Source organism: Rana temporaria, chromosome 2, assembly GCF_905171775.1.
Source record: "Rana temporaria chromosome 2, aRanTem1.1, whole genome shotgun sequence".
Taxonomy (NCBI): Eukaryota; Metazoa; Chordata; class Amphibia; order Anura; family Ranidae; genus Rana; species Rana temporaria.
Window position 1 is genome coordinate 500,489,573 of NC_053490.1, and position 20,268 is coordinate 500,509,840.

General features: G+C 44.4%; 1 protein-coding gene across 1 annotated transcript; it reads right to left on the reverse strand.

The window, feature by feature from the left end:
• Positions 1-15,414: 15,414 nt before the first annotated feature.
• Positions 15,415-16,143, reverse strand: LOC120928360 (claudin-8-like). The gene has a single exon (XM_040339457.1). It carries the CDS (start codon positions 16,141-16,143, stop codon positions 15,415-15,417), a length of 729 nt encoding a protein of 242 aa, XP_040195391.1.
• Positions 16,144-20,268: the final 4,125 nt, after the last annotated feature.

Sequence of the window (20,268 nt, forward strand, 5' to 3'; positions counted from 1 at the left end):
GGAGGACCGTCACGGCCGCGCCGACCTGGTAAGACCAAGTCTCAACTTTCTAGGGGGGGAGGAGGGCCGGGGGGGTCACAGGAGATTAGTGGGGGGGTGGCGGTGCTTAATCACACGGGGGAAGGGGGGGTCTGGGATGCATTGCGGGAGCTGCTACGTAGGTTAGACGGGAGTGCCCCCCAGGTTCCAGCCCCGGTTAGTCCATGGGTCCCTCCCGTACAGGTGGGTCTCCCCACGGGGTCAGCACCCCTTTTGCAGGCAGCGCAGGTACCAGTGGTTACCCCCCCCACGCAGGCAGCACCCACAACAGGAGTGGCAGGGACGCAGACAGAGAAGGACAGCGAGGGATCTGCGGCGACGAAAAAAGACAAGGATAAGGACGTCGAAAAAGTTCGTTTGGACGACGCGGCAAGGGGGGAAATTTACATATGTTTTGAGGGGCCGCTAGGGGCCCACCTAAAGCCGGAGGTGAGGGAGAAAATTGGGAAAGATGAGTTTGTGGAAATATTTTCACTGCTCCCGCTGGAAAAATTCAATCTCGACCGGGTGAAACCGGACGAGAGTAAAAAAGATGAGGAGGAGAAGCGCAGATACAGACTGATTCCACGCACGTTTGCGAACTGGCTGCAAGCGTTTGCGATTTTTGCGAGCGTAATTGGGGAAAAGTCCCCCGAGAACTGCTCCGCACTTGTTTTGTTACCTTGATGCCATTCATGAAGCGCATAGGGTATATGGGGGGTTAGCGTGGCTGCGGTATGACGAACAATTTCGTCAGCGTAAGGCGGTGCGGCCGCACATTCGGTGGGATCATAAGGACATCAGTTTGTGGATGAGGTTGATGACAAGGCCGGCGAGCCAGTCTTTTCCAGGGGGGGCCGGCGGCACTTCCGCCGCGGGATCGCCGGCCCTTAAAAAGAAAGGGGTCTGTTGGCAATTCAATGACGGTACCTGTAGGTTTGGCGGGTCATGCCGGTTCAAACATGAGTGTTCAGGATGTGGGGGGACACACGCCTTTAACAGATGCTTTAAACAAGGAAAAGGACGTTCCGGAGACGGCGCTGGAAAAGGGACTGACGCCGGTGAGGCTGGGAAGGATGCTGCCTTTTCTAAGTAAGTATCCGGACAGGGCGGCGGCGGGTTTGTTGGAAGCGGGTTTCAGGGAGGGTTTCGTGATCCCTAGTACGATGCTGGAGGTTCCTCCGGTGTCGGGGAATTTGAGGTCGGCGCTACTCCACCAAGGGGTGGTGTCGGCAAAATTGGCCAAGGAGGTGGCGCTAGGCCGGATGGCCGGCCCATTTCCGGAGCCGCCGGTAGCGGGCTTGATAGTGTCCCCGCTAGGGGTGGTTCCTAAGAAGGAGGCGGGGCAATTTCGGATGATTCATCATCTGTCTTACCCAAAGGGGAATTCGGTGAATGATGGTATTGACCCGCAGCAATGTGCGGTTACCTATACGTCGTTCGATGCGGCTGTTTCCTGGGTTCGGAAATACGGCAGGGGTGCCCTGATGGCTAAGACGGATGTCGAGTCGGCATTTCGGCTTTTGCCGGTGCATCCCGCCAGTTTACGTTTCTTGGGGTGTCATTGGCAGGGCGAATATTTCGTTGATCGCTGCTTGCCGATGGGGTGCTCCATTTCCTGCGCTTTGTTTGAGGCTTTTAGTTCATTCTTTGAATGGACAGTCAGGGAAGTGGCGGGGGTGAATTCCGTCGTCCATTATCTGGATGACTTTCTGTGTGTGGGACCCCCGGAGTCCCGCTGTTGCGGGGTGTTGCTAGGCACAGTGCAGTACTTGGCGGAGCGCTTTGGCATTCCCTTGGCGGCGGACAAGACGGAGGGCCCGACTTCAGAATTGGTTTTCTTAGGGATCACTATTGACTCCATGGCCATGGAGTGTAGGTTGCCGGAGGACAAGGTGGTGGCGCTGCGGAGTGAGGTAAGTGTAGCTCGGGTCAAGAGGAAGATTCGGTTGAAGGAGCTGCAGTCTCTGTTGGGGAAGTTAAACTTTGCCTGTAGAATCATTCCGATGGGGCGCATCTTTAGCCGACGGTTGTCGGCGGCCACGGCGGGGGTTCGAGTGCCGAACCACTTTGTGCGGCTGACCGCTGAATTGAGGGATGATCTGAGGGTTTGGGGGACCTTTTTGGATTCCTTCAATGGTCGCTCGATGTGGCAAACAGGACCGGTCAGCAATGCTGATTTGGTGTTGTTCACAGACGCGGCAGGGTCGGTGGGTTACGGAGCTTACTGTCAAGGTCGGTGGAGCGCTGAGCCCTGGCCGGAGGCATGGAAGGAAGCTGGGTTCCTTCGGAACTTGGTGTTACTAGAGTTATTTCCCATTGTGGTGGCCGTTGAATTGTGGGGGGAATCGCTCAGGAATAGGAAAGTGCGGTTCAATTGCGACAACATGGGGGTGGTGTGGGCCATTAATAATATCTCGGCATCTTCCCCCCCAGTGATCAGGCTACTGCGTTACCTGGTGCTTCAGTGTTTAAAAATAAATGCTCTTATTTATGCGGTGCACATTCCCGGAGTGGATAACAGATTAGCGGATGCTTTGTCTCGTTTCCAGTGGGAAGAGTTCCGGAAGTTGGCGCCGGAGGCCGAAGGGCGGGGAGAGCCTTGCCCGCAGAAGTTGTGGGCCATTGCACTGGAGTCGCCGCAGGACTGATACGGCAATCGCTCAGCGAGGGGACATGGAGGGCATATTCCAAAGTGTGGCAGGAATGGGGCGCGCTGAGGGAGGAGGTAGGAGGGTCGGAAGACCCAGAGGAGGTGCAGGCGTTAGTTTTGTTTTTCATCTGCAGCAATTATGAACAAGGTAATTCGAGAGCAGCCATAGGTAAGAAAATGTCGGCGTTGGCGTTTTTATTCCAAATGGCGGGCCTCAAGGATTTTACAAAATCCTTCGTGGTACGCCGGGCGTTGAGGGGATACGGGAGGGGCGGTCCTTCCAGGGATTCCAGGCGCCCGGTCTCATTTGGGGTTTTGGATACAGTATTGGGAAATTTGGGGAGGGTATGTTCGTCACCTTACGAGCAGATTCTATTCCGGGCCGTTTTTGTGTTGGCCTTTTTCGGGGCATTCAGGGTGGGGGAGATAGTGTCTCCTTCCAAGACGGTGGTGGGGGGACTACAGTTTCGGGACATCCAGTGCTCCGAGGAGTCGGTAGCGATCTGGATTAGGCGGTCAAAGACGGATCAGCAAGGGAAGGGAGTTAGGGTGGAGTTATTTCGGGGGCATTGCCCGTTAACTTGCCCAGTGGTGACGGTAAGACAATTCTTGGGGGTTCGACCGCAGGGAGAGGGTGCCTTCTTTGTGCATCAGACGGGGGAGTGTCTGTCGAGGTTCCAATTTACAGCGGTTTTTAGGAAGTGTCTAAAGGAGGGAGGTTTGGTACCAGGGGAGTATTCGGCACACTCATTTCGCATTGGGGCAGCGACGGAGGCGTCAAGGTGGGGTTTGCCTGCAGATTCTGTAAAGCGGATTGGCAGATGGGAATCGAACAGATATAGACTGTATGTGCGTCCTCACTTGTTATGAATAAGTGGACGGAGGTGGTAATGTTAAGTCATGTTATGTGTTAGTTGGTTTTGTTTGCTAGGTATTTTTCAATTTTGTCATTTCAGATCCCCAAGGATGCCTAGTCTGGATTTTGGGACACTCATTTGTCTTTTGGGGGGCAAGGCGGGCGGACGTCAAGCCCGGGGGTAGACAGCTGGGTTTGCCCAGGGAGGAAGGAAGGGTCAGGTGGATAGGCATACGGGGCTTGATGTGGCAGAAGGTAGTACCGGAGGTGCACAGGGGCGCAAGCTTAGACCGGGTACCGGACATTTTGGTAATACACGCGGGGGGGAATGACCTGGGCATTCGTCCTATGCGTCAGGTTATTAAGGACATCCAGTGGGATTTCCGGCGCCTCCGGGCCTCTTTTCCCGACTTAATCATAGTCTGGTCAGATATCGTAGCTCGTATGGCGTGGAGAGAGGCCCGGTCGCTGGAAAGATTAGATAAGGCCCGTATAAAAGTAAACAGGGAGGTGGGCAGATTTGTAGTCCAACAGGGGGGGGTGGCAGTTCGCCATCCAGAACTCGAAGTCGAGACCTGGAGGTACTTGAGAGGGGATGGGGTACATCTCAACCCGATCGGGATTGATCTGTGGGCCCTAGGATTGGAGGAGGGCATCAGGAGGGCCTTTTTCGTTTGGCGGCGGGCACAAGTGTGAGGTGTCTCACTTGTGCCGCAGTGGCGGTGTGTGCCCTGACGTTTTTCTAAAGAGAAGGATGGTTGGGTACAACGGTAGGGGCACGTTTCAGGGATTGAGTCCCCCTCGGTGGTCTGGTGTCAGTCTGGACCACCAGGGAGAAGTGGGTGGGTCTGTGGTCAGCTAGGGTCCTCGAGGCGGTGGTTGCGACTGGGGACATGTTGGTAGCTACGAGGGTACCACAGGCCCAAAAAGAGTGATCAGTGGGTTGTCAGGGGGCTGACAACCAAGGAATGGTAAAATGTTTATTAAAATGTTGTTGTTCTATATATTTGGGATTGGGATATATATATATATATTTTTATATATATATACAAGTATTTTGGTTATTTTGTTAAATAAAGGCCGAACAGGCCATTTTAATCCAGCAGGTGTCAGTGTGGTCATTTATAGAGAATTAAGGGGTATAGGTATTTGTGTTGGTTGGTGCAGTAAGTTATCCGGCTGCCCTAGTCAAGACAAGTATGGAGCCGTAGTGAAGCGTAGGTGGAGTACAGCATGACAGGGTGTAGGGAACTGGCAGTGGGGGAAGAGGTTAAAGGAGTGGGGGTGGTCAGTAGAGTAGGAATCGTAGGGATTGGAGGATACAGCAAAGGGGAGGAGTTGGCTGATTTTGTGTGGAGAGAGGAGGAGGGGACAGCAGCAGTCGGTGAGAGGAAGCCGGAGAGGAAAGTCCCGCCCTCCCGCCCTATTTTCAGGAGGTAATTGGGGGTGGTTGGTTAGGGTGTAGCGGTGTGTGCCCTGACGTTTTTCTAAAGAGAAGGATGGTTGGGTACAACGGTAGGGGCACGTTTCAGGGATTGAGTCCCCCTCGGTGGTCTGGTGTCAGTCTGGACCACCAGGGAGAAGTGGGTGGGTCTGTGGTCAGCTAGGGTCCTCGAGGCGGTGGTTGCGACTGGGGACATGTTGGTAGCTACGAGGGTACCACAGGCCCAAAAAGAGTGATCAGTGGGTTGTCAGGGGGCTGACAACCAAGGAATGGTAAAATGTTTATTAAAATGTTGTTGTTCTATATATTTGGGATTGGGATATATATATATATATTTTTATATATATATACAAGTATTTTGGTTATTTTGTTAAATAAAGGCCGAACAGGCCATTTTAATCCAGCAGGTGTCAGTGTGGTCATTTATAGAGAATTAAGGGGTATAGGTATTTGTGTTGGTTGGTGCAGTAAGTTATCCGGCTGCCCTAGTCAAGGAACGTCGTCTCAGGTACAGGCAGGTTCGGCAACAGGCTGGCAGCAAGGTAGCAGGAGGAACAGGCAGGGATGTAGTCAACACAGGCCGAGGTCAGATGCAGGCAGATAAACAGGGTTAGTCAAAACAAGCTGGGTAGGGTCAGCTGGAGCAGGATGCAGGTAAAAGACAATCAGAGGTCTCAGGTATTGCTGTAGACCGGACAGCACCGATTTAAGGAAGTAAGGCAGTTTAAATAGCCTATTAGAGCTACAACGTCATTGCGCACGTGCGCCGGCATTTCGCATGGCACAAGTGTGCAAGCGGCTGCGAGCCTGCACAGGCGCACGCACAAACGCACCCATGCAGCCCTTCTCAGTGAGACAAGCAGAACAAGGGAACGACTATAGTCGCCAACTTGATTGCTGGCGTATCCTTCCTAACAGCCTTACTCAGGGAGAGTGTTCCAGCCTACAGGGACAAAACAGGGATCCTCAGGAGTCCTGCCTATCAGCACTGCTGCTGTGCTCTGCTGTGCATGTGATAGAAGATCATCTTCCTGTTAAATCATCTCTGCTGCATCTGTGGAACCTACTTTTGGACACTAGCCTATGGCAAGTATTTAAACTGTGTCTTGTATACCATTGATGTGACTAAAGAGAGGAATAATAACTACAGTGCCAGTTTACTGAGCTGCGTTCTATAACTTTGGTAAATGGACTATAAATCTGTGCCTTATATGCTAACAAGAGAACTGATTACTCCACTTTTGTAAATATAATTTTCCACTGCTGCTTATCTTGCAATTACAGTTATTTAATTTATACAGGTAATACCTTCAGGAGCCTGTTCTGGAACGTCCTTACCCTTTGGCCTTGGTCTCGCTGGGAATTGATGAGCGGGTAGAAGCCCACCTTGTGCAAATCTTTTTAAAGAGACACTGCATTCAGACACCTTTACTTTCTTTTGCATCACAGCCTTTCAGGAGACACTTTGTACTAGTTACCCCCTGTTACTGAGTTTCTTTGCATAATAAAATCTCTTGGTACAGTTTAAACTAGCTGAAGATATAAGACAACTCAACTATAAGGACTCCCATATATCTTCTTCTGCCACTCCAAAAACTCAGTGACAAACACTGATAGTAACTGTAACTTTAACCACTTGCTGACCGCTGCACGCCGATATACTTCGGCAAAATGGCAGCGGTGGGCAAATGGGCTTACAGGTACATCCCCTTTCATTTGTGGTGCGCGCTGTGCTCTCCGTGACTGTGCCTGCGGGCCCCCGGGAACTCGATGTTCACCGGTGGCCCGTGATCATGTCACGGAGAGGCAGAATGGGGAGATGTAAGCAGAGATCTACTGCTCTTTGTCATCGGGAGCAGTGCTCTTTGTCATGTCACTGGTAGTCCACCCCCCCCCCCACAATTATAAACACTCCCTAGGACACACTTAACCCCTTGATCGCCCCCTAGTGTCCTTTACACAGTAATCAGTGCATTTGTATAGCACTGATTCCTGTATAAATGACTATAGTAGCAAAATAATTGTCAAACGTGTCCGATGTGTCTGCCGCAATATCGCAGTAACGATAAAAATCGCAGATCGCCTCCATTACTAGTAAAAAAACAATTACTAATAAAAATGCCATAAATCTATCCTCTATTTTGTGGACGCAAACCAATCAATATACGCTTATTGCAATTTTTTTTATCAAAAATATGTAGAAGAATACATATTGCCCTAAACTGAGAAAAAAAATTGCATTTTTAGGTATTTTTTGGGAATATTTACTATATCAAAAAGTCAAAAATATTGCTTTTTTTTTCAAAATTGTCGCTATTTTTTTGTTTATAGTGCAAAAAATAAAAAACGCAGAGGTGATCAAATACCACCAAAAGAAAGCTCTATTTGTGGGGGAAAATGGACGTCAATTTTGTTTGGGTACAACGTCGCACGACCGCGCAATTGTCAGTTAAAGCGACGCAGTGGCGAATCGCAAAAAGTGCTCTGGTAAGGAACCGATTCTGGGACTGAATAGGTTAAAGTATAAAGTTGATGTTGCATATTGTAACACGCTTTTGTGTTTGTGCCTATGACCTCAGGATTCTAGGGAAATAGATTGACCAGCTACAGGTCATCTTCGTTCATCTTCATTCTAGAGAATAATAGGGCTATTCAGGCCCTTTGAGTCGGTTAAAGCTGTGCTCTAGATACTTTTTGCCTTTGTGTTAACAGTTATGCTGCATAATATCAGTTTGCCATATTTAACTACCTAATTAAAGTTATTACTGTTGTCTTTTAGTAAAATACTTTTGGTTCACTACAGTTTGGTGTCCTTCTGCCATTGTGTCTACAGTAACATTTGATCACTAGGTGTGCCAGAGGGGCCGAGACAGAACCAAATATACTCAAGGGGCTCCTACAGGGGTGGCGCTACATACACTACACATCCCATAGTCCATAGTCCATCTCAGGAGAGAGCAAGGCAGGGTGGCTACGTTCCTACATACAGTGGGATCATAGAGAATGAAGGTAGCCACCCTCTAACAGGAAATCTGATCACAGCAGCAAAAGAAAAAATGAATTCAATTTGGAAAAGAATGAAAGCAATAGAATGGACTTTTCTGAGTTAAGAATACATTCTTGAATCCATTTTTTTTTAAAAATCTTTACATTTTTTTACTTTTTAGCATTAACATTGTCTGGGTCCAATTAGGACAGAAATGTTGTACGAGAACTGACATTACCAGGCCAAGCCAAATCTATACTGTAAAGGGATGTGAAGCACTGTGATAATGTTATCAGTTGTTGGCAACGACTGATAGGTGATGGCAACCATTCTTGCAGAGACGTGTAGCTTTCATTTAGAGATTGCCGGCATAGGCTGAAATGTTCACAGAAAATAAGTCATAGTAATTCAGAAAATAACTACAAGGAAAAGTATTACCTATTAGTAATGCCCTGTACACACGATCGGTTTGTCTGATAAAAACGGACCGATGGACCGTTTTCATCGGACAAACCGATCGTGTGTGGGCCCTTAATTTTTTTCACCAGAACCTGTTTTAAATTTTTCTTATGGTTAAAAAAACGATAGAAAAAAACGATCGTCTGTGGGGAAATCCATCGGTCGAAAATCCATACATGCTCAGAATCAAGTCGACGCATGCTCGGAAGCATTGAACTTCATTTTTCTCAGCACGTCGTTGTGTTTTACGTCACCGCGTTGGACGCGATTAGATGTTTTCATCAGACGAACCAATCGTGTGTACAGGGCATAAGTGTTAAATGGTACAGTGGAAATGTTTATTACCTTAAAGCAGAGTTCCACACAAAAAGTGACCTCCGCTTTTTGGAACCCCCCCCCCCTCCGGTGTCACATTTGGCACCTTTCAGGGGGGGGTGCAGGTACTTGTATAATACAGGTATTTTGCACCCACTTCCGGGAATAGACTCCCGCAGGAGTCATGCCCCTTCACGTCATCCCCGCTGTCTTCTGGGAAACACGCTGGTCCCAGGAGACAGCGGGGACCAGTTAGGACGCACTGCGCGACTCGCACATGCGCAGTAGGGAAACTGGGCAATGAAGCCGCAGCGTTTCACTTCCTGATTCACCGAGGATGGCAGTGGGGGCAGCCGAGAGACGAGCGATTGCTCGGCTTCGGCTGCCGACATCGCGGGCACCCTGGACAGCATTATAACTGTGCTCTCCAAACTGTGGCCTGCGGGCTAAATTTTGCCCTTTGCTTGCCTTTATCCATCCTTTGGGGCACCATTCCTTCCACTGACACCAACATTGGAGAACCATTCCTCTTACTGACACCAACGATAGGGCATTTTTTCTTCCACTGACACTAACGATGGGACACTATTGATGGGGCACTATTCCTCCATCTACTGACTACAGGCACCATGTAATTTTTTTTACTCTTGCTGACACTGGGGAATTTTCTACTCCCTTTGGCCACTCCGTCGCCCCTAAAGTCTGAAGGGCAGTAAACTGGCCCTTTGTTTAGAAATTATGGAGACCCCTGCATTATAACATACATATTTCACAGGTAATGTTTTTTGGTCTTGTATATTGTTATTCTTTGTTTATTATGGGTGGGTCTTAAAAGCAATTTTTTTTTATTTTTCATGTAATATGATATAATGCACATTAATACTTTGTACCTTCACATGCAGCCAGTGGGTGGTGCTCTTGGCTCCTTTTCAGAGCTCTCTGTAGTTCCTCTGAAATCCTGTTCACAGAGCTCAATAGTTTAAGGTGAAATACACACACAGCTGAAAGATCAGAACAGTGACTCTCCCCTCACTCTCATTCCTCCTGTGTATTGACGGCTCTGTACAAAGTTTAATCACAGTAAGACTGTCAGGGGAAGCAGCTTATGCTGCTTTATCTTCAAAAATAATGCATTTTTTGTCATTGGTACATTCTGTAAGAAATGTTTTTTGGTAGTGTTATTGATATTTAATAAAAAAAAAATATTAAAAACATCAGCTTAAAACATAATAAAATTAAAAAAGCCTGCGCAAAAATAAATTTATAAAAAGGATTTAAAACAATTCTTCTATGCTTTTAATATCCATGTGTGGTTCTTGTCTTCTATCTTTGTTTGCGAGCCAGGCCTTCTCGTCCATATCCGTGCCTGACCTCACAAATGCGCTTCTGGAAGAATGGTCAAACATTCCCATAGACACTTCTAAACCTTGTGGATAGCCTTCCCAGAAGTGTTGAAGCTAAAAAGAGTGGGCCAACTTAATATTGAACCCTACGGACTAAGAATGGGGTGACATTAAAGTTCATGTGCGTGCAAATGCAGGCGCCCCAATACTTTTGGTAATATAGGGCCAGATCCACAGAGCGAGTACGCCGGTGTATCTACTGATACGCCGGTGTACTTTCAAATTTCCCGCTTCGTATCGTTGTTTTGAATCCTCAAAACAAGATACGATAGCTTCTGGGTTAGATCCGACAGGTGTACGTCTTCGTATGCCTTCGGATCTAAGATGCAATACTTCGGCGTCCGCTGGGTGGCGTTCACGTAGTTTTCCGCGTCGGGTAAATTAGCTATTTCCGACGATCCACGAACGTACGTGTGGCCGGCGCATTTTTTTACGGCGTCTGTAGTCGGATTTTTTTTGGCGTATAGTTAAAGCTGCTATTTTGTCGCGTATAGTTAGACTTGCCATGTTAAGTATGGCCTTCGTTCCCGCATTTAATTTGAAATTATTATTTTTTTGCGTAAGTCGTCCGTGAATCGGAATGTACGTAAGTCACGTCTATGTTTAAAAAAATGACGTTGTTGCGACGTCATTTAGCGCAATGCACGGCGGGAAATTTCGGGACGGCGCATGCGCAGTTTATTCTGCGCGGGGACGCACTTCATTTAAATGAAACACGCCCCCTAATCGCCGATTTGAATTCCGCGCCCTTACGCCGCTTGAGATACATTACGCCACCGTAACTTACGGCGCAAATTCTTTGGGGATTCGAACCAGCCTAATGTAAGTTACAAGGGCGTAGCGTATCTCACATACGCTGCGTCGATCTATTTGTATGTGAATCTACCCCATAGTGTGTATATATATACTTTAAAGGAGAAGCATTGCCAAAGATTTGTTGGCTATACTTCTCCTGTGAATCACACAAATGCAGTTCGTCCTGCACTCATGTGATCTGTTTTCAGCTGGCAGAGGGCTGAAGCCCGATGTCAGCTGACGTCACAGGGCAGGTCAAGTTTCCGAAAAGGGCCTGACCATATGGTCGGGATCTACACATTAGCCTGGATTAGCACCTGACTCAGCCTCTAAGCGATCTACCGAGAACCTGAGCCAGCCCCTCACGCCCCCCTCCATAGCCCAGCACTCGAGTAAGCGCTGGAGGGGAGAGCAGACAGCCGCTGACTGGCAGTCACCAGCTCTCTGCTCAGAGCAGAATGGAGAACTGAGTGACTAGCGGTGTTTGATCTCTCAGATCTCACTACACAGCCGGCAGGGGATAGATGCAGGATTGGATCGATGCTGCATCCACCTAGGGGAGTAAAAATATGTATTTTTTTTTTGAAAAGCCATACTTCTCTTTTAAGGCAGACAGAAAAAGAAATGATGATTTCAGATTGGCTGTTTTTAGTTGATGCACTCTGGACATTGATGATTGACTAAAGGCCATCATTTAATGAAGTGTACAAAAAGACGTTCACAAAAAAGAATATATTTAAAGGATTTTTATTACAATAAATTAAACAAATAATTTAGACAAATTCAATAAATACATTTGTGCATCAGAAAATCAGAAACACATTAGTACATGTACCTCTTCGGCTACAATAAAAAAAATGTACATTAATACTATCAAACATTTCCATCATACAGAGCAGGCCATAATGTGATGCTGTGAACACGCATGTGTTGTCTCTGCTACCACGATCCGTTGCCAGTCTCTGACATGGATTACCTCTCTTATGCCGCGTACACACGATCGGTTCGTCTGATGAAAGCGGTCTTTTCATCAGACGAACCGATCCTGTGTGGGCCCCATCGTTTTTTTTCCATCTGAGAAAAAACTTAGAACCTGTTTTAAAATTATCTGATGGTTAAAAAACCGATAGAAAAAAACGATCGTCTGTGGGGAAATCCATCGGTTAAAAATCAACGCATGCTCAGAATCAAGTCGACGCATGCTCGGAAGCATTGAACTTCATTTTTCTCAGCACGTCGTTGTGTTTTACGTCACCGCGTTCTGACACGATCGTTTTTTTAACTAATGGTGTGTAGCCAAGTCAGCTTCATCGGATATCTGATGAAAAAATCCATCAGACCGTTTTCATCGGATGAACCGATCGTGTGTACAGGGCATAAGGCATTGCAATTTTTTTTATACATAGACTCAGATAGTGTCAACTGTCAACCAGCACTGAGTCAAATTAAGACTTCTGTGAATCATATAAGTGGAGCAACACAATTGTCATTTTAGACACTTTGAAACTGAGGGCTGTTGTAAGCTAGCTGTGGCATCTTCATAAGGAAACAATCTAGTGTTATGACTTCTGCAAAAATGCATTATTACCAACTGAGTCATAAACAAAAAACAAAACACTGAAGTCAAAGGCAAAACTATTGTAGCTATATGTAGTAGTCTACAATACAAAACACTTCCTATTAATAGTGCCAAGTGCCAAAATAATTGGTGCCTGCATTTATCTGGGATGGGGGCCGCTGCTTGGAGACCACTGGTCTAGAGGGCCTCAGAAGTCAATGATAAAAGTGAACACAAATGGTTTGTGTTGTGTTTAAAATATACTTGTCATTAGATAAAAGGACAAACCAACACTGTTGATCAGCATGTAAGCATGCTACCGGACTGGCTGTTTTATTGACCAATAGGCTTTAAATGTTTTTGGGTCACTGACATGGAATAATTATACAGATCAAAGAAAAATTACATTTCAGGTCAATATCTCTAGGTATTGAAGAAAGAGGGTCACTATGACAGGCAACTCGTTTATTCAGAAACAGAGCTAGCAGCGGCATCCTCCGTGTCTCTCTCGTGGCTGGTTCACTTTATGCAGTGTTCCCCCCTAACCCTTCTGTCCTAAGCACTAACCCATAAATGCCCTATAGTAATGGCATCTCTGTAGATACCCCACATTGGTTTTTATTATTAATCTCTCCAATTTGCCACTTCTTTAGACAAATCCTGGCATGAAAAGTTTTCCCCTCCAATATAACTAAATAGGGTCTAGAACTGTAGGCATAACAAGATGTAATTAGCTTCATACCTAGCAGAGCGTTAACGAGTCATGTCTACTGCACAGTGTGCACATGCTGCAGAATACAGAGCGGATAGTTAAACGGCTGTGTCATGCAGGGTAATTGGACAAGCAGGCTCACATACCAAAAAAAGGTCAGTAGGAAATTGTATCAGCTTTTCCTAAGCAGGTACGGATTTGCATAGTGGTGAAGCCGACTCCTTGTTCATCGGTAATTAGCACGTACTTGGCTTCTGTCCCATCCACATAATTACAGTGCAGAGCTTAGCAGTGAGACAAAGTCACAGCTAAAGGGTGCACCTGACCTTTTCTGCTGAGCTCAGTAAAATGGGCACTATTTAACCCTTTAAATCCCAGCTGAAATCACAGACACAGATGGGAAATCAGATAGCCATTGTGCTAAGAAACATCAGTTTCATAGTCTTACCTGCTTATCCTTGTTACAGTTGTGCAGGTTGTCTAATAGGCACCAGTGCCCTCAATATTTCACATGGACCTGGTCAGACACACCCCCTTTCTTCCTCTGCAGTACAAGACTGTGTGAGGTCACGTGCTGAGGGGTGTGGCTGTTACTCAGCTCTGCCAATACATAGCACTGCAGTGTTATGGCAGGTTGAACATATCATAACATGCAAGTATACATGAATATAAGGAGATAAAAATGGGGTGGGTCTTCAACTGGGCTTTACAATGTTGTACACCATCACCATGGTTGTACAGGTTCTTACACAATAGTAGGCAAACAGTGGCCCTCTATGTGATTTAGGACTGCAAATTCTAGAGTGCATGCTGGTATTTGTAGTTTCAGAGCAAGAGGTGAACCTGAGGGTGCCTAAAGGACATCAACAATTTTCCTTGCATAAAGTGAATCCGTCATGATAGCAATGTGGACATTGTCACAGTTGACATTCCTATTAAAATCTTTCAGCGGGTGTATTTGTACTGCAGGAAGCGTATAACTGTTTTTAACACTACATCCTAATTTTTTCATTAATATTACACCTATACTTTGTTATTAGGCTATACGCCCAAGGTGCACTATTGTTAGGATCATCACACCTCATTACAATAAGTAGCTGAGCTCTGGGTGGAGATAAAAAGTCTACCGATCCTAATCCCGGAAGCAATGCAATTTCATGCAATTAATTGTGACTTAAAAAATAAAGTGAGAGGTCAGTTGTACATGCACACGTCATCTTTCAGCACTTCTGCTACCCCATAAACATAAACACTCGACTGAGCATTTGCACTTAACACTATAAAGGGAGGAAGCAGGAGAGTGGTACAGGCAGACGTGCTGATCAATGGATGGAAATAATGGAATAGGAAAAGGTTTTCCAACCTGTCCAGTTTTTCCCCAAAGTGTAGACAGCTGACACATGTCTGAATGACCCGGGTTTATATCAATCCGGCCTAAAACGACCGCATCTAGAGATTTTATGTCTATAGAGAGTTTATGTCTATGGGTAATATTATACTAGACTCACTAACACTTTCTTGGTAACAAGGGGAAGGCCTTCAGAAAAAAAAAACAGTTATCTTGCAATATATTTACCAAATATACCAGAAATATACAGATATAGGGTCAGATATCCTTTCAACCTGCTATAAAGAGATTGTGACCAAACTGGCTAAGCAGTTCTGACAGCATTGAGTGTCTAAGAAAACATGTCCATTTTAAAGTCCCAAAGACCATATGGCAGGCAGAAATTAAATACAATCTTTCTAAATCATGTATGATAATAAACAAGTGTCAATGCATTATTCTTTTTCAACCCGGTCATTGCAATAAAAAAAGGGATGTACATACATTTTGTATGTAATATTATCCCATAATTTCGCATTCTTGCAATAACGCTGCCTGGAGCTCATAAAGTGGATCCCCATGATAATATCTACTCTTACAATGTCTAAAAGTGCATTTAAAATGTAAGTTAGTTTAAATATTTACTTTAAAAGTAGTTTGATCATTACAGCATGTGCACAAAATGCATTATTAACGTTCAAAGTGGAAATATAAGAGCAAGGTCTCACCCAAGCCCCATTCAACCCCGAAGAAGCTCATTAGTGCAGGGTCTGATGGGAAAAAGCAAGATTTTAGCTGTTCAGGCTACTGAATTCTGTCTGTTACAGCCTGTGATCATCATCTTGCTCATTTTCAAATTTAGCAAAAAGAAATGTCATCAGTCAGTCATCAGATGTACTGGCTTCTGCAATAATTGGTTTGGTTAGGGACTTTATCTCGCGTTTCGCATGGAACATAAACTGGTCGTGGCAGAGATGTTTGAGATGCGTAGATTGTGTTTTTGCACCTGTCGTCATCCTCATCTTCATCGCAAGGGCGGTACCAGCAGAGTATAGCTCCTGCAATCAGGAGGAAAAACATGGTGGGCCACCCCAGAAAAATTGCTTCCCCGATTTCAAGCCTTTGCATTGTTTTGCAGCGGGGGTTGTTTATTTCTTGAATGATGTTGCTAGTGGTCCAAACGATTGGAATTAGAACAAGTATGCCAGCCAGAATGAAGCCAACACCAGAAGTTAGAAGAAGACAGTATCTGCCATCACGAGCTCTTCTGCACCACCGCACACATAAGAGGGCTACGATAGCTATAATGAGGGCTATGATGGAAAGTACCACAGCAAAGGACATCAGGACTCTTCCAGCTTTTAAGTCAGTGCTGATAATCACCAAAGACTCATACGGTTTGCACTCCATAGAATTTTGATTCTTGGTTGTACAGGTTAGCCACAGACCATCCCAACGGCTCAGCCATTGTCCATCTATACGCTTATCACAGTTGGCGGCATTTCCTTCTACCATGTATGATACCCTCCACTGGGTCATCGCTGTAACAATGATGGTCAGAATTGTGCCAATAAGGCCAAGGATGAGTGCAATGAGCTGGATAATGAAAACGGCCATGGTTCTGCAGATGCTTGGTAGGTTTGAAGAATGTTTCTATATGCAGTGATGAAGTTTCAAAAAACTCTTATTCAGCCTCGGAAAGTCTTTGTGAAAATCTGAGTTTTGCTTCTTTGAAGGAGTTCTGGAGATCTGAACTTGTTGGAGTTCAATGTTTAAATGCTTCAGAGCAAGCTCAGCAGGCTGGTTTTATTAATGAAGTCACGTGAAACAGAAACTCTTCGTCATAACATGCTAACTATGGGCGTGACTACACTAGGAAATCCTATTTATAATTGATGCAAATAAAGAGCTTGGAAGTTGTGTCGAAACTTGTTTTAAAAAAAATACACGTTTTCTCCATTTGTTTTACCTTACCTACAGACATCTCCCAGTAAACATTTAATGACAAGTAGTACCAGGACAGTATGTGCGAGGAGTGTTTCAGTGAAAGTAATGCATTTTAGTCTCAATTCACAAAACATTAATTCAAAGATAATGTTACTTATCCTGCTGTGTTAGCTTTGTGATATAAGATTAATGTAATAGTCATGGGTATTCTAAAAAAATATATATATATATATATATGATGTGTGCAGGCTTATGGGGTAGCTTATGATCACTTGCCACCTATAATGGGTTATGTGGTGCCTTGTCAAATGCCATTTCTGCACAAAAAGTTGGATATCAGTTTTTCTGTCACTTAGTATTACCCACTCAGAGTTATCAGATGTTTCCAAACTTTACCAGGTTTCCCAGTCACCTGAAATTACACACTATACATTACATTATATGAGCTTGTTTTACATCCTATTCAGAAAACCATGGGTATTATAAAATGCCTAACCCCCTTTGTAGCTATAATGGCCTCTACAATTTTTTTTAAATGTGTGTCTGTCGGAATGTAAGCTTCTTTAGCCAAAATAACATATTTAAGGTCAGGCCTTCATGCTGAGCAAAAAGACTGGCTACTGGTGTTCCAATTTTGAGTTGAGGTCAGGTCTCTGCTTTGACCACTCAAGATTCTCCATATCAAACTCATCAAACCATGTCTGTTTGGAAAGGAATACCTGGGGCTGCTCCAAGCATGCCCCTGGCATAGGAAAGGATTAGGACTATCACAGTACCCATGGATAAGGCAAAGGTTATGATAAAACTAACAATTTATTAAGAAAAGGACATGATTAAAAAAAAATTGGAGGATCACGTCAAGACATACTTCTCAGCTCCCCACTCTACCAATGGGGTTTATTTAACTGTCTATCAATTTATGTACAATTGTTTTTAATCATGTCCTTTTCTTAATATTGTTTTTTCATAACCATTGCCTTATCCATGGGTACCGTCATAGTCCTGATCATTTCCTATGCCAGGGGCATGCTTGGAGCAGCCTCAGGTATTCTTTTCCAATAGTCTATTACAAAGGATGAGGGTACCCGCTCCTACCCTTATGCCGCGTACACACGGTCGTTTTTTGTGATGAAAAAAAAACAACATTTTTAAAAACGTCATTTAAAATGACCGTGTGTGGGGAAAACGTTGTTTTATGTCTTCTGACAAAACGTCAAAAAAAAAAATTCGAACATGCTTCAATTTTTTATGTCGTTTTTCAAAACGTCGTTTTTTGTGTCATAAAAAATGATCGTGTGTGGGCTAAAACAACGTTTAAAACGACGCAAGTTATGACTCGAGCTTGATTGGAACAGAGTGCCGCCGTACGTGCTGAACGTAACCGCGCTTTGCTAGAGCATTGTGACAAAACGATGGTGTGTAGGCAACGTCGTTTTTTAAAATGAAGTTTGAAAAACATCGGGTTTTTTTTCATGAGAAAAAACGTTTTTTTACAAGACAAAAAACTACCGTGTGTACGCGGCATTAGACATAATTGATCAAGGCAATTCCTTCTATTTATGTATTTTTGGCGCTGGCTTTGTGTATGCTGTGGGGAAAATGTAATTCCTCAAACTGATACATCAAGATTAGAAATGCACAATTAACTAAAACTCACAGCAAAATTTGGTTCCCTTCAGCAAACCCATAAAAAACATCAAGCTCAAACATTGCACTAAACCCCATTGAAGTCTTTGGGAGATAAAATTTGATATTTTGTTCCTTTTCGAGGTCAGTTTGAAAGCGTTTTTAAAAAAAGGAATACATGGGTAACTGGGCATTGCCATGGAGAACATGTACAAATGCAAAAGGCAACAATAAAATTACACAAATTCTTAAAATAACATGCTTGGGGGATGCCTTAAACCCTCAATTGAAGCTGTGCTTTTGGCCATAAAGTCTAGGTGTGATGGCCATGAGTCTACGAAATTTTTGACCATAGTATCTCTGGCTCTTCATGGTCACTTATCCTATGATGGCATACATATAACACTTAGGTTTGGTAATTTAAATGCCTAAAAATATGAAAGGCTCTGAAACTGACTATAAACAAAAGACCTTAAGAGGACCATAAGACACATCTAAAACGGAAGAAAAAAAATGTTTTGCTTTAGATATATTTAAGTATATCTTGATACATTCAGTTCAAGTATGGAGCATTTTTTTTTGGTATTGCACAAACCATACATATACAGTATAAAAGAGTGAAGAGTTTGAAATACAGTTAAAGAAAAGCCTTTCATAAAAAATCTTTGACCGGAAAAGAAAGGGGGCTTAAGTCATCTCTTTGGGATTTACATATGATTTGTTATGAGTGATTTTTAAATCACAGTTCCAACAGCTTCAATTTACCAATATGTTTTATGTGTCAGCTGCTCTCAGGTCCCAGTGTTTTGTCGAGACATACAAAACGTATTCAACCATCAAGTATTCTTATCCAACCATAACAAGATGTCCACATCCTGAAAAGTCTTCACATATTATTCCGGTGCATTTATTATTCTATAAACTATTTTTTCTCTGTACTGCATTTTGCATATTTCTTTCACAATAATCTGTTGTATCATGACTTTCAAACATGCCACATGTACACCATTTAAATTCATTGTCAAAAAACAATTGTGAAAGTGAAGATAACATTTGAAGTGAATAATAGGCAGACATTTTTTGTTCTAAATAAACATTAAATAAACAGCAGATCACCCTGATTTACATGATGGGGTTGGTTTACTAAGACTGGAGAGTGCAAAATTTGGTGCATGGTAGCCAATTAGATTCTAACTTCAGCTTGTTAAATTAAAGGGGTTGTAAAGGTTCATGTTTTATCTTCTAAATAGGTTCCTTTAACCACTAGCCGACCAGCCACCGTCATTATACGGCGGCAGGTCGGCTCTCCTGGGCGAGAGCCCGTAGCTATACGTCCGCTCTTCGAGCGGCCACTAGCCCGCTCGCCCCCGACTCCCGTGCGTGTGCCCGGCGGGCGCGATCGCCGCCGGGCACACGCGATCGCTCGTTACAGAGCGGGGACCGGGAGCTGTGTGTGTAAACACACAGCTCTCGTTCCTGTCAGCGGGGGAAATGCTGATTTTCTGTTCATACAATGTATGAACAGAAGATCAGTGTTTCCCCTAGTGAGGCCACCCCCCCCCCCCCACAGTAAGAACATGCCCAGGGAACATACTTAACCCCTTCCCCGCCCCCTAGTGTTAACCCCTTCACTGCCAGTGGCATTTTTATAGTAATCTAATGCATTTTTATAGCACTGATCGCTATAAAAATGCCAATGGTCCCAAAAATTTGTCAAAAGTGTCCGAAGTGTCCGCCATAATGTCGCAGTAACGAAAAAAAATCACTGATCACCGCCATTACTAGTAAAAAATATATATTAATAAAAATGCCATAAAAATACCCCCTATTTTGTAAACGCTATAACTTTTGCGCAAACCAATCAATAAACGCTTATTGCGATTTTTTTTACGAAAAATATGTAGAAGAATACGTATCGGCCTAAACTAAGGAAAAAAATAAATTTTTATATATTTTTGGGGGATATTTATTACAGCAAAATGTAAAAAATATTTTTTTTTTTCAAAATTGTCGCTCTATCTTTGTTTATGGCGCAAAAAATAAAAACCGCAGAGGTGATCAAATACCACCAAAAGAAAGCTCTATTTGTGGGAAAAAAAGGACGCCAATTTTGTTTGGGAGCCACGTCGCACGACCGCGCAATTGTCAGTTAAAGCGTCGCAGTCCCGA

Bases quoted from the DNA above. Each gene is read 5' to 3' on its own strand.
- LOC120928360 (XM_040339457.1), bottom strand. From the start codon at position 16,143: ATGGCCGTTTTCATTATCCAGCTCATTGCACTCATCCTTGGCCTTATT.